The sequence below is a fragment of the Hevea brasiliensis genome, chromosome 12 (assembly GCF_030052815.1).
Source record: "Hevea brasiliensis isolate MT/VB/25A 57/8 chromosome 12, ASM3005281v1, whole genome shotgun sequence".
Taxonomy (NCBI): Eukaryota; Viridiplantae; Streptophyta; class Magnoliopsida; order Malpighiales; family Euphorbiaceae; genus Hevea; species Hevea brasiliensis.
This window is the reverse complement of record NC_079504.1, coordinates 25,148,385-25,164,044: the sequence shown is the minus strand read 5'-3', so window position 1 is coordinate 25,164,044 and position 15,660 is coordinate 25,148,385. Positions and strand designations below refer to the sequence as shown.

General features: G+C 30.0%; 1 protein-coding gene across 1 annotated transcript; it reads left to right on the top strand.

Moving 5' to 3' along the window:
• Window positions 1-11,492: 11,492 nt before the first annotated feature.
• LOC131171083 (putative laccase-9) lies at window positions 11,493-15,331 on the top strand. The gene is made up of 7 exons (XM_058130538.1): window positions 11,493-11,668; window positions 12,212-12,363; window positions 12,879-13,123; window positions 13,201-13,326; window positions 13,460-14,048; window positions 14,402-14,754; window positions 15,011-15,331. The coding sequence occupies exons 1-7, from the start codon at window positions 11,561-11,563 to the stop codon at window positions 15,142-15,144; spliced, it is 1,707 nt and encodes a 568-aa protein (XP_057986521.1). The 5' UTR covers window positions 11,493-11,560; the 3' UTR covers window positions 15,145-15,331.
• The last annotated feature ends 329 nt before the right edge of the window (window positions 15,332-15,660 follow it).

Below are 15,660 nucleotides of genomic sequence, written 5' to 3'. Positions count from 1 at the left end.
GGAATGTGCATAAGCTATGCTGTCTCCTTATGCACACTTCGGCTGGTTCTGGAACAGTGATCTTTCTCCTTATGCAAATCTGCATAGCTTATGCGGCAAGTTATGCACAATTTGGTCAATGCATATTTCAGCTTGAAAACTTGTTTTTGACATCTTTGGCTATAGAAGACACTCCTCGATGGCAAAATTCTCTTCAGTCCTTCAAAAACACCATTTTTCCTACAAAACAAAGTAAAAATTACAAATTAATCCAAAATCGACAATTATGAAAAACTAACTAATTAACTAATGAAATTAGCTAAAAATGACTAATAATCAAATAAAATGGCTATGAAATTAAACCTCAATGATTATGCAAAATGTATGCATCAACACGCATCCTAGCGTGGTTCAGGGTTCGAGTCCTCTTTATGTATATATATATATATTTTTTTTTTTTGTTGATTTAAAAAGTGGATGAGGACTAATAGCTTGGTTGGCACATGCTCCCAAGCATAAGGTACAGGTTCGAATCCTCCCCTTACCCTTCTTTTTTTTCTTTATGATTTTTTATAATTCTTTTCATTTAAAAATATAATATTAAATTGTGATGATTGGAAGTATTTTTTATTGGAAGTATTTTTAAACCCTAATTAATACTTTTCCTTAAAATTATAATATAACAAATGTTTAGATTTAAAATTATAAGATATATATAAATCATTACTTATATACACTTAGTATTATAGTATTAACACAATTTCACTACTATTAGAATAATCACTAATACAACAACTAATAGTTAAATCAGCACAACTGCTATAATCACCACGTGTACAATATTACCACCATTATTATCATTGTTTTTAATTTAAGTATAGAGGTAGCTATTCAAAGATATTTAAAGAATGATATAAATAAAAAAAGTTATAGACTATCGATATTAAGATTATCATATATATAAAGATAAATAGAGGGAGAGAGAGATAAAGATGTGGAGAGAGATATATAAAAATGTATAAATCAATATATGTGTTGATTTTTTAATAACTCTTCTGTGTGTGTGTGTGTGTGTGTATATATATATATATTTCAATGTAAAAAATTATTGGATGAGGGCTAATAGCTCGATTGACACATGCTCCCAAGCATAAGGTAGAGGGTTTAGGGTTGAATCCTCCCTTTGCCCCTCTTTTTTTCTTTATGATTCTTTATAATTCTTTTTATTAAAAAATATAATATTAAATTGTGATGATTGGAAGTATTTTTTATTGGAAGTATTTTTAAACCATAATTAATACTTTTCCTTAAAATTATAATATAACAAATGTTTAAATTTAAAATTATAAGATATATATAAATCATTTACTTATATATACTTAGTTTTATAGTATTAACACCACTTCACTGCTATTAGAATAATCACCTATACAACGACCAATAGTTAAATCAGCGTCACCTCTATAATCACCACGTATACAATATTACCACCATTATCATCATTAAAGCATTATTTTTAATTTAAGTATAGAGGAAGCTAGTCAAAGATATTTAGAGAAGGATATAAATAAAAAGAGTTATAGACTATCGATATTAAGATTATCATATATATAAAGATAAATAGAGGGAGAGAGAGATAAAGATGTGGAGAGAGATATATAGAAATGTATAAATCAATATATGTGTTAATGTTTTAATAACTCTTGTGTGTGTGTGTGTGTGTGTGTGTGTGTCTATATATATATATATTTCAATGTAAAAAATAATTGAATGAGGGCTAATAGCTCGATTGGCACATGCTCCTAAGCATAAGGTAGAGGGTTTAGGGTTCGAATCCTCCCTTTGCCTTTTTTTTTTCTTTATGATTCTTTATAATTCTTTCCATTAAAAAATGTAATGTTAAATTGTGATGATTGAAAGTATTTTTAAACCCTAATTAACATTTTTCCTTAAAATTATAATATAACAAATGTTTAGATTTAAAATTGTAAGATATATATAAATCATTTACTTATATACACTTAGTTTTATAGTATTAACACCACTTCACTACTATTAGAATAATCACCTATACAATGACCAATAGTTGAATCAGCACCACCGCTATAATCACCACATGTACAATATTATCACCATTATCATCATTAAATCATTGTTTTTAATTTAAGTATAGAGGGAGCTAGTCAAAGATATTTAGAGAATGATATAAATAAAAAGAGTTATAGACTATTGATATTAAGATTATCATATATATAAAGATAAATAGAGGGAGAGAGAGAGAGAGAGAGAGAGATAAAGATGTGGAAGGAGATATATAGAAGTGTATAAATCAATATATGTGTTGATTTTTTTAATAACTCTTGTGTGTGTGTGTGTGTGTGTAAATGTATAAATCAATATATGTGTTGATTTTTTAATAACTCTTGTGTGTGTGTGTGTGTGTGTGTGTGTATTTCAATGTAAAAAATTATTAGATGGCACATGTTCTCAAGCATAAGGTAGAGGGTTCAAGGTTCGAATCCTCCCTTTGCCCTTCTTTTTTTCTTTATGATTCTTTATAATTCTTTTCATTAAAAAATATAATATTAAATTGTGATGATTGGAAGTATTTTTAAACCCTAATTAACATTTTTCCTTAAAATTATAATATAACAAATGTTTAGATTTAAAATTGTAAGATATATATAAATCATTTACTTATATACACTTAGTTTTATAGTATTAACACCACTTCACTACTATTAGAATAATCACCTATACAACGACCAATAGTTAAATCAGCACCACCGCTATAATCACCACGTGTACAATATTACCACCATTATCATCATTAAATCATTGTTTTTAATTTAAGTATAGAGGGAGCTAGTCAAAGATATTTAGAGAATGATATAAATAAAAAGAGTTATAGACTATCGATATTAAGATTATCATATATATAAAGATAAATAGAGGGAGGGAGAGAGATAAAGATGTGGTGAGAAATATATAAATCAATATATGTGTTGATTTTGAATTACTCTTGTGGCAAGATGTGATGCCCCTTACCCGTTTACTGTATAGCCGAGCAAGAAGTGTCACATTCGGTGTCGGAGCACCCTATCTTGTTTTATCATATCTATTGTAAACTTTTGATGTCATTTAAAACATGTATTCTATATGTAGAATTTGTTTTTATATATATCTTATTTCTGTGGAGACCTGGACAGAGCCTCCCCTATTTTATTAGCATATGGCGGGTTTCCACTAATCACCTGTTAACATGTCCATATTCATTTCACACATTTTCATATTATATTCTCTTTTATCATATCATTCACAACTAATTATGAGATCTCAAAATGAAGTATCATCTATTGCATTCATATGGAAATTCATAGATAATAAATTACAAGTTTTCATTTCAATCTCAAGTTTAATTACAAGTCCAAAATGAAATACATCATGACTAGACATAATGAACCAAAATACTAGTCTATACATGAGCCCTACCAAAATACAAAAGACTGGTGATGTAACTCTGGTCGGTGGCAGATCTAGTCGAAACTCTGTCCAAACACTACTGTGGCGGTTTCTGCTGTGGCGGCTGCTGATTTTTAGTACCTACACGATGAAAAATCAACGCGCTAAGCATAACGCTTAGTGGTGCATAATTTATAATAACAATAATTAAACAATTGAATTTATAACTGCAAATCATAATTTCTGGTTCTTTTACATTTTTATTGCTCTTTGAAAATAATTAACATTATCGGGATCTTTTATGATTACTTATTATATTTTAAGTCTTAATTAATTTTTATCAATGCCTAAGAAACCTATAACAAATTATAAAAGTTGGATGCACGGGTGTATACTGGTTAGACAGCCATATGTCTGTTCAGTATACGTCTGTCAGGCACGAGGCCAGCTGGCTGGCACGAGACCCATTGTTAGGCTTGTAAAGCCAGAAATAAAGTTAGGTACAATGGCCAATGGGTAGGCATATAGCCTGTAGAACAATTATATCAGACATATATTGTCAGTTCATGATTTGCTCTGTAAGCAGTACTGCTATCTGTGGTCCCTAATTGGTATACTAATCGATCCAACTATATACATATAAGCCTAGGCATACTCTGGGCAAATTAGTACTATTAAGCACTTATCATTTTATTATTTCATGCTATGTACTATTAATGGTTCATAACATATTTTTATTTCACTTCATGTACTACCTATGCTTTATACCATTTCCATGTTATTATAATGGGAACATAGGTCCCGAGCACTTATTCGTATAACTTATGTATTTATCACTCTCATATTTTATGTCATGTACTATACATATTTATAGTATTGTTATTTCATATATGATAGAAACATAGTTTCTAAGTGTATTTTCCTATGACTTATGTGTTTAGCAAACCATTTAGGTAAATTTACATTTTATGTATCAACTAATTTCATGTCACATTGTAGTGCAAAAGTAGGTCCCACTTACCTATTTCATATAATTTAGCATATAGAAACTTATTAGGGATAAGTTCTTACTAAAAACAATTTAATTCAAGAACCTTTCTTTAGGTTCAGTTTCACTATTTTGACTTTACATATCACATTGAGCAATTACACATTATTACTTATTTTTTTGAAATGTACATATCACTTTATAGTGGGAAAATAGGTCCCACATACTCTTTCATGTGGTTTAGTGTTTAATAGCTTGTTAGGGTTAAATTCCTACCATAAGATAATTTATCTCATGAACTTTTTTTTAGTTTCAGTTTTTGTGTCTTACTTTTACCTATCCATATGATCAGTTTGTAGCCACTGTTTGGCCACACTTATTTCATGGAAGTTGTTCCTCTATGTTTTATCTTTATTTTCCCTTTTGAATCATATCAATTTGATTTTTAGAACTCAAGTTATGGTCGGATAACCATAACTGACTCATTCCCAGATTCTGGTTCCTTAACTAGGAAGCTTTTGGACTTAAATTTTACCTAATTAATGGAATAGGTTGCAGTCACTTTTAGGCATGGTGATCTTCATAAAAGTTGTTACCCCATGTCTTATGATCATTGAGAAATCTGTATCACAATTTTTGAAGTTTTGTGAAATTATTTATGGCCAATTAACTGACCTGGGTTTATGTACCCTGTGCCAACAGAAGCTCAGTTTAGGACAGTCACTTTTTGAGATTCTTAAATTCATAATTTGAGGAAGGTTCCTAAAACAAAGTTGTAACCCTATTTCTCAGGTTTCTGGAAAGATATAGCTCATCTCAATTGGATTTTTCTAGTGGGAGTTATGACTAAAAGACTCTTCTGGGGTCAAGTGAAGTTTCGTCAGATTCCAGGTTTTGATGTAGTAAATTATTCTAACTATTTGACCTAGTTCTCTTAATTTATGGGTTTTGGTCAAAATACCAATTTTGTAGGTATGTGTCTTATGGACATTTTTCCACTGGTTTCACTACATTTGAGTTCTTATAGACCAAGTTATGGCCATTTTGCCAAAACTGATTGGGTAAATTTATGTCTAGAAATTTCTGGGAAACACAGGTCTGGACAGTTTTGTAACCCAATTTGGGCCAGCAATTTGGCTTGGTTCTTGGCATTTCTGGGTTCAGTGGTCTTCATGAAAATTGTAGCCTTATATCTAAGCTTTCCAATGGTATCAAATTCAGGTCATTTGGATCAGTATAGAGGGAGTTATGACCAAATGAACATATACTATTCATTTGGTAATTTTCTGGGTTTGGTGCAAGGTAATCTAGATTTGGGAAGTATTTAGGTCAATTTTTGGACAGAATTTGGGCATAGTTTCTTCATGGAAAATGGGATATTTTAGGTCTAGTTTCACCTCTAATTGGCATCATACCAATTCGAGCAACACACAATCGATTATGGTTCATCAAACACACTAGACTCGTTGAGTCCCAAACTTGCAGAAAATGGCATTCCCAATATTCAATCTCCTCCAACTTCCTTACTTCAATTTGACATTCAAGGCACTTCTAAATATCATCAACACATCTCAACAATCTCAATTGCAAGGTATAATGCAAAAGTACCCAAGTTAGGTCAAACCCTAACTCAAAATTTCAACCTCATGAAACTTCAATGAAAATCAACTTCTAATACTTATAAATGCATCAATCAACATCACTAAATCACTTTATATACACTAAAGTCATCAAAGACCATCACTCACCATAGGTACCAAAAATTCACTCCCCTCTTAATTCACCAATTTCTTTTAGTTTCTTACAAATTTCACTTCATTTTAACCTTAACTCAAGGATTAATAAAGGAAGAAAGGAAGATTAGGCACTAACCTCTTGTGACCCAACTTCAAACTTTAGCTTTTCTTCTTCTTATGGGTATTTAAAGCTTCCTTATGGAGTGGGGAGGATTTTTAATGAAGGAGACTAGGGGTTTTGGTTGATAAATGAAGAGAAACTCAAGCTCAAAGCTTGAGCAAAAATGGTGGAGGGGAGAGAACAATGGAGACGGCAAGGAGAGAAAGAAGAGGAAGATGAAGAAGACTTGTGGTTGGTGAATTTTTGTCTCTTGTGTCTTATATATATTCTATAATTATTGTACTTTAATTTTTTTTTTTTTAAATTCCATAAGTCTATTTCCTTTATTTTCTTTTCTTTCCCTTTTTTTTCTTCTTTCTCTTCTCATTTTCCAAATTCAAATTCATAAATTTAATTTATGTTAATTATTTTATTTCTTAATTTTAATTTGACATTTAGGTCAAAATTCACCTCTAGGGGTGAAATGACCAAAATGCCCTTCATGGTGCTCATCGGGTTATTTTTATTATTTTATACCAATTAATAAATTCTCTAAATTTTATTTTATTTTTCAAAATTTTTTCTATATTTTTTTAATATTTATTTCATTAATTTATGCCTCCTCACTATAGTTTAAGTGTAGTCCGAACAGACATTAGTCGTCGAAACAGTAAAATGTACTAAGTACCTACAGTAAGGGCGTTACACAAGATATATATATATATATATATATATATATATATATATATATATATTTCATGCAAAAATCATTGGATGAGGGCTAATAGCCCGAGTGGCACTGGGATCAATTAAAGTCCATAGTATTTGTTTTACGTACATCAATTAACTAAATTACACCTCCATGTTCATATAAAGTAACACTAAAACCATTGCTGTAAGATCTATTTCTACTAATCTTAATAAGTGAAGAAAAACGAAACAAAATTCTTTAATAAAAAACTACTCTTGTGCTAAATAAAGTTCTTTAACCATGGTTTACTTTTAATAAGAACGCTTGCAAAATCTTCAAAAGTAGCTAAATTCAAGATCATCAAACCAAAATTATTTCAACAATCTAATGCTTGGACAAATGCATTGCAAACAACATCCCAATAACAAAGCCAACGGAGAATTTGTCAGTTTCACTCTAATATCCACTGCATGTTGAAACAGCATCTTCATGTGTGACTTGTATAGCTCTATCAATTGAGGTAACCTCTTTTGTTGATATTGCAAAATGGATGTCATTGCAACTGCTCTCTCTATTATTTTTTGAAATCAAGAAGTGATTGTAGGCCTCTACAGCCTCCTGCATGGTCTCATAAGATTTGTACACACTTTTACTAACACCAATGACCAATGGTGCACATTCATATATAAATGATAGATTCTAGGTTTAATCCCAATGAATACAACATAAACTTTTGTACTGCTTTTGTTTTTCTCAGATGTATGCTTCCTTGTCATTGTGTGATCGGATTTATCACATGCAAAAAAAAAAAAAAAATTTCTCAATGAAGAAAAGCCAAGAGGCCTAGGACTGGAACTAAAGTGCTTTACAACGAAGAGTTTCTTAGAAAGAAGATGAAGATAAATATAAAAAAGGGTTTGTTTAATAAATCAATAGTATACTTCCTAAAACTTTTTCAAAAAGATAATTAGAACTCATATAATATTAATTATAGTGGGTAACTCAAGGAAAGTATGAGAACTCTCATCCTATTTACTCAAGTAGTTGTTAGATAGAAGAGAGAGAATGAAATTCAAATTTCACTCTATCTCCTCACATTTCTTCCATTCAAAATTTTAATAAGGATAGTTATGTCATTTTATTAGCATTTGTGCTATTTGTGCCACAACATTTGTGTTGTTTAGCATTGTCCAATTTTGTGATACTAATTGTAACAGCTCTCAAATTTAACTTAATAACTAATTTTCAAACTTTAAATTACAAATTCAAAATAAATAAACTAAATTATATTTGATAGTTGAAATTAAGATTATATAAATTATATGTGTTTTCCTTGTCACACCAATATGGGACAAGGGTTACATAATGATATAATTAATTAAATTGCCTAATATAATATGCTTATCGAATTTGATTAAACAAAAAAAAATAGAAGCTTAAGAATTTTAGTTAACTTATTGTATTTAATGGTAAATTTAATAATGTCAAGTCAATCTTTATTGTTACATAATAATGTACATATTAATAATTTTAATTATATAATTATCAAAATTACATATTTACAATATGACAAATTATGATTTAAAATCATCTGAAGTCTAAACTCATAGACCAAACCTATGCTTGAGATAATTTTTTATGTGTGTGTGTATATATATATATTATTAATTAGAAATTTAGAATAATTAATTCTAAAAAAAAAAGTTAGAATACATGTTGAAATTAGGCCAATGAAAATGAAGTATTCCTTAGTGCACCATTACTAAACAAGTTGTGCCTAACTTGATTCAAGGAATTTGGGTCGCTGTCCTACTAGCTAGATACCAATTACCAAATATTTAACCCGACTCCTATATGTGACAATTACCAAATATTTGACCCGATTTGGAGCCTAATTTTTGTTTTAGTAAATTAATTAATTAGTATCAAAACCCAATATATTTACAGATATCATATTAAGTTTGTTTCTCTAATCCATCAATAAGCATAAATTATTTGTATGAAATTAATAAAAGATTTGTAAAGTATATATATATATATATATATTCAATTAATTATGGTTATCTAACTTAATCTGACTTGATTCAATAACTAAAAGTATATCACTAGCCTAACAGGTGTTAAGTTTAAATCTCCACTCCTCCCCTCTCCTTAACAAAAAAATGGTGACCCTTTGCCGATTGTTTCAACTTTCAACTTTATTCCTTGGAAGTTTAGCTTGTTGTATCCAAAATGTATACTTAGGTCAACTCAATGAGTTATTAACTAGGCTACAATTTTGGGACCAGTTTTTGACATTTTATGTCAATCATTTTCATGTCTACAAGGGACAAACAAAACGTTGCTTTCTGAAGGAATCTCAAAGCTTATAGCCCAAAACAAAGGTCCCAATCCCACACTGAGACTTAAGATATGTTAATTTCTTCACGCAATTAAGATAAACCCATCCTTTCATTGGGCCTTTAATAATTTGGTTAGAGGAAAATGACATGGAAATTTTCTGGAAATTAATGGGGGAGGGAAAGAAGATCTTTCTGAATTGCCTATGAAAAGTCTTGATTCTTGGAATATAAACAAAAATCAATATTCATTTTAGGTAGGGCTGAGCAGAATTCGATTCAAACTGAAAAATCGAATCGAACCGAGTCAATTCGATTCAATCAGTTCGGTTTTAAAATTCAATAGGTTCGGTTCGATTTACATTATAAAAATTTCGGTTTTTTCTATTCAGTTCGGTTTTGAAGAGAAAAAAATCGGTTAAATCGAACCAAACCGAATAGTAATTTATATATTCAAATCGAATCGAATCGATTTTTAAATTGATTTATTTTTATGGGAAATTTATGAATTATATTTAATTATAAATATATATTAATTGTTTAATTTCATTGATTAATGGTTATTAGGTTCAAACCAAAGTCAAAATTAGACCAAATAACTTGAAAATCAAGTCTAAATTAAAAAATAATCAAAAATCAAAACCGTTCAGTTTAAACCGAATCAAAATAGAGCGATTCAGTTTGATTCAGTTTTTCACCCATTTTGGTTCGATTTTTAAAATTTATAATTTGATTTTTATAATTTAATTCGGTTCGGTTCGATTCGAACCGAATGCTCACCCTTTATTTTAGGCAGTCCTCCTCCATTAACAAAATGGGAAACTTATATATAGTCTGACCAATATAACAAACAAAATAAAACTTTTAAGATAATTTATAATTTTTATTATACAATCACAGGACCAATTGCCCAATTATATGTTTAGAGATTCATTTTTCTTGCACATACCTTCCTCTCTTTTAAACATTTTGAAATAATAATAATAATAATAATAATAATAATAATAATAATAATAATAATAATAATAATAATAATAATAATAATAATAATTTTTTTTTTTTTCAAATAGACAAAATATATATTCATATACAAAATGATTTTGTAATATAAAAACGAACGAGCCTTAGCAGCCAGTCTTTTGTTTTATTTTAACAGGAACAACCAGTCAAATTTGAAACAAAGTTTTCTTCTTTGTCTTCTAGATATATGAAGAGGTGTATTAGCCGAGCAAATATGTTATTAAACTAGCAAGTATATAATTTTTACTTTACAAGACTACTCTAGTAGATAAGATTAAGAGTTTTCATTATTAAACACAGTTCAATTGTTGAAAAAGTATTTTAGATTATTTTATTAAATTATAGAAGAATGAACCAACATCGTTAATTAATGATTTATCTTACCTAAACCTATTCACCATAAACACAAGATATAAAGTATATAATAGTATTGATATATTAAATATATGTGTCTTATAAATTTATATTTTGAATAAATAATAAACTGTATTTAGACAATAATTTTCCATTGAGATAATATATAGCAATCTAGTAAAGCACTTGCTGGAGTAATTATGGCCTGTTGTTTACCTCCCAAAAAATAATAATGATAATAATAAATTAGGAAATAATCTATTTTTATTTTCTATTAATAAATTTAATACATGGCTTATCAAAATAAAAAATAAACAAATAATTATTTAGGAAAGAATGTCAAATAATCAATCACATCTTCTTTGTTTGCTATGTTTAATTACAACAAGAATTCCAAGCGAGGTTGACTTTAATTTAACATTAATTAATTTTTTCTTTCAGTGACTAATTGCATAGAATTTAATACTGCAATGAAGCTAAGCTACCTTAATTGCAAACTTCCCTACTATCATATCGAATAAGTTTGGAACCAAAGAATGTAATTAGTAATTAATTAAAGATCAAATTCCTTTTGGAATGCAAGAACCCACCTTCCCCACTTGTAGGATCCCATGGTTTTCTTGTGCCTTATGAAAAATTCATTTTTTGAAAAGTCGCCTTATGTTAATCTGTTAGCTTTGTCCTTGAATTTTGAATTGTCCAATACGTTAGAGAAATATCCAGGAGGAAGCAACCCAGCTAAGCACTAACCTAATCTTCTTCTGTTCTATAAATACATCTATAGATGCAGGCTAAAAAATACAAGTCATCGATCGGAGGGCAACCTGAGGAACACAGAGACAGAATATACATATAAAGAAGTTTCCGTTTTGTCTGGAGAGAAGTGTGGGAATGGGATCAAAGAAAGTGGATGTGATGTTAGGGTTTTTAGGGTTTATGCTTCTGGATGGACTTCTCCTTTGCATGGCCATTGGCAACATCAAATACTATGATTTTGTTGTAAGTGATTGCTTCTTTGCACTATAGAAATCATTTCTACTTTTTATTTTTTGTTGGTAGCTCCAATTGAATTTTGAACTCATAAATCATTTGCAAGAAAAAAAATTCAATTGAATTTTCATACAATCATACTTGATTGCTATTATTTTTAAAATGAGATTTTTTAAATTAAAAAAAAATAAATTCTTTAATTTTAAGTATAGAAATTAATGAAGAAGAAATTAATTGAATTGAATTCTTATAAAATTTTAGTTTTCAAATAAGGGATATTCTTATAATTTTAAAAATAATTTTAATTTTATTAAATTAATTTATAAAATTTATTGGTTGTGCTCACTTTTTTTTTGATGAGATTTTACGTTAATTACGTAAGTTTTTTATAAGTAAAAATTTATTAGATAATAAAAATCAAGAAAAACTTAATCATAACACCACAGACTAAAATCAGGCTATCAGGTTATTAATTTAGTAATATAATTCTTAATTTTAGTGTATAATTTGTTTGATAAGCCAAAATTTTAATGAAAAATTATGTGATTGCAGGTGCAAGAGACAAATTTTACAAAGTTGTGCAGCACCAAGAGTATGCTCACCGTAAATGGAAGTTTTCCTGGACCAACAATAGCAGTTCATAAAGGGGATATAATTTATGTTAATGTACATAATCAAGGAAATTATGGTGTTACAATTCATTGGTAATCATCTCCTCCTCTTACATGAATTATTTATTTATTTTTTTAATAATTCAAATGGTTGAACTATATAAACATGACCAAGTTGGAGAAGAAAAGAAAAGAAAAGAGTTGCATATTGTACCAACGTGAGCATGCATTAAAAAAAATAACAATGTATATCATCATTCTAATAATAAAAGCAATGACATTTGCTCCAATTTACGGTTGTTGGAATGGGACAACATAGCCCGTGGAATGTTCGCAACTCTTTTTATTGGGCTCTCATATTATGATACTATATTTTTGGACGTCAATTATATCCCTCTCTCAATTTAATATACTCAAATTATTATGTTATTTTAAGATAATAACATAATAATATCTTAAAATTTTTTAGTATGTCTCTCTTTATATACTTATTTTAAGATAATAATATCTTAAAAAAAATTAGTGACATATACAGATAATTACAGATTTACGATTTATTTATTTATTTTCATAGGCTTAGGATTTAATTAATTAATCAAATTCGGCAGGCATGGAGTGAAACAACCAAGGAATCCATGGTCGGACGGTCCAGAAAACATCACACAGTGCCCAATTCAACCCGGAAAGAACTTCACATACGAAGTCATATTTACCACCGAAGAAGGAACTCTCTGGTGGCATGCACATAGCGACTGGACCAGAGCCACCGTCCACGGTGCCATCGTCATTTTACCTGCTGCTGGCACCACTTATCCATACCCTACTCCTTATTCCCAGCAAACACTTGTGATTGGTGAGCTAACTAATTTTAATTTCCTCATCAAAAATATACATTTGATAACTTGGATCACAATTTCATGAATTTGGCAGCATCATGGTTTAAGGGAGATGTAAAGGCAATAATTGACGAAGCCCTTGCAACTGGTGGCGATCCAAACATCTCTGATGCTTACACTATTAACGGCCAACCCGGAGATTTGTATCCATGCTCCAATGGTACGTAAACTTTTCTATCCTTGAGAAATTTTTATGTCGACTTAATTCACCATAAATTATAAATAAAAATACAGACTTAAGTATTGCATCTTATAATAATTTATATCTTTTGATGATATTTGGTCTGTTGCAGAAACCACATTTCATTTGCTAGTTGAGTATGGAAAGACCTATCTTCTCCGCATAATCAACGCAGTGATGAACGAAGAACAATTCTTTGGAATTGCAAACCACAGTCTAACAGTTGTAGGACAGGATGGGGCATACCTTAAACCTATAACCACAGACTACATAATGATAACTCCAGGACAAACAATGGACGTTTTGGTCACAGCAAACCAGGCTCCCAGTTACTATTACATGTCTTCTAATCCTTTCTTTGATAGCGTTGCTCCCTTTGACAATACCACCAGTACAGCAATTCTCCAATACAAAGGCAATTTTACTCGCCCATCTTCTATCCCATTCCCAACCCTACCTAGTATTACTAATGATTCTGCCGCTTCCAATTTCACTACTCGCCTTAGGAGCTTAGCTAGCAAAAATCACCCAGTGAATGTCCCCAAAAATATCACTCAACATCTCTACATAACAATTTCGGTAAATGAACTGCCTTGCGCTAATGCATCCTGTGCAGGACCCAATGGTGATAGACTAGCTGCAAGCTTGAATAATGTTAGTTTTGTGACCCCAGATATTGATATCCTTGAAGCTTACTACAGGTACCTATATAATTGCCTTCTTTCTCGTCCAACACATACACAAATAAATCTATGGACTAATTATTATATATACAGGGAACACTAAAAAATAGTGCTCCCTCTCTCACAGAAAAATAAGCTCTCTTTGTAATATGAAAAGTGAGAAATTATTAGGTGCACACTCGGTGTACATGCACCATTTCTTACAATTATGTGGGATTTTTAATACTCCCAGTGTATCTAATAATTAGCTATGGAAAGTGGGTCACATGATTGTAGGATATAGTGCATATATACCGGGTATACCTAATAATTTTTCAAATTTATGTTCCATAAACTAAATAATTCCTATCTGAATATGTATCTTTATGCAGGAGCTTGACTGGAGTTTTTGACGAGGATTTCCCAAGTTTTCCGCCAAACTTTTTTAACTTCACTGGAGATACAACCAATGTTTCAGTGTTTACAGCCACAGGTACGAAGGTGAAGATGTTAAACTATGGAGATGCAGTTGAGATAGTTTTCCAGGGGACCAATATTGGTGCTGCCGAGAACCATCCAATGCATGTACATGGCAATAGTTTCTACGTGGTTGGGAATGGTACAGGAAATTTCAACAATCTGACTGATCCACTGTCATATAATTTGATTGATCCTCCAGAACTCAATACCGTTGGAGTTCCAAAGAATGGATGGGTCGCCATTAGATTTTTTGCAAATAATCCTGGTAAATTTTCTTACTGAATTTTTTATACAGGTTAACATAGACTCAATTAGTTCACCTACAAGTAATTATATAGATCATAGGTAATGAATTCAATATCCTAAACAAACAAAAAATGAAATGGAACTATATATATAATTTCAGTCAGAATCAAATTGATCCTCCTTTTATAGATGATCACATGATTCGAGTTACTCTATACCCTAAATTTGCATTCATATTGTAGCTATTAATAAGGTATAATTTTTTGTAATTTCAGGGGTATGGTTCATCCACTGTCACTTGGAACGGCACGCAAGCTGGGGAATGGATACTGTTCTTATCGTGAAAAATGGCAAAACTAAGGCCACAAGTCTTGGGAGTCCTCCTGCGTACATGCCACCTTGTTCATAGGCTGTTTTCCACAATTAAGGTTAATTTCGATCAGTTATTAATCAGTGAGTGCGTCAAAGCATTGTGACCTTTCAATTATGTGTTGCTTATTTGTTTGCAAATGTAATAATATCTTCAAGACATGTAATTTGTCTGTCTTGATTTGCTAAACTTATTATTTCCCTGATTTGTATAAGTGATTGAATAAAAAACCTTTTTTTTTTAAGTTTTCTGATTTAAGGCTGTAGCTTTCTTTTTATAGGACACACGCAAATTCGAAACACATTACAGATAAAAGATGAAAAAAAGAGTTTTACTATTATTCAAAACTTTCAAATCTTAATCCAATGTGTGTCTCAAATATCTCAAAAATTTACAGCATAAAGTAGAAAATACAATATTTATATTAGTTTATAACATCCGCTATCATCACATATCTCATTTTTAATCAGGTTACAACACAAAACTTTCGGATCAGATCATAATTCAGATCCATTAAAACATATGTAAAACTCATGCCACATAAAAATAATAATT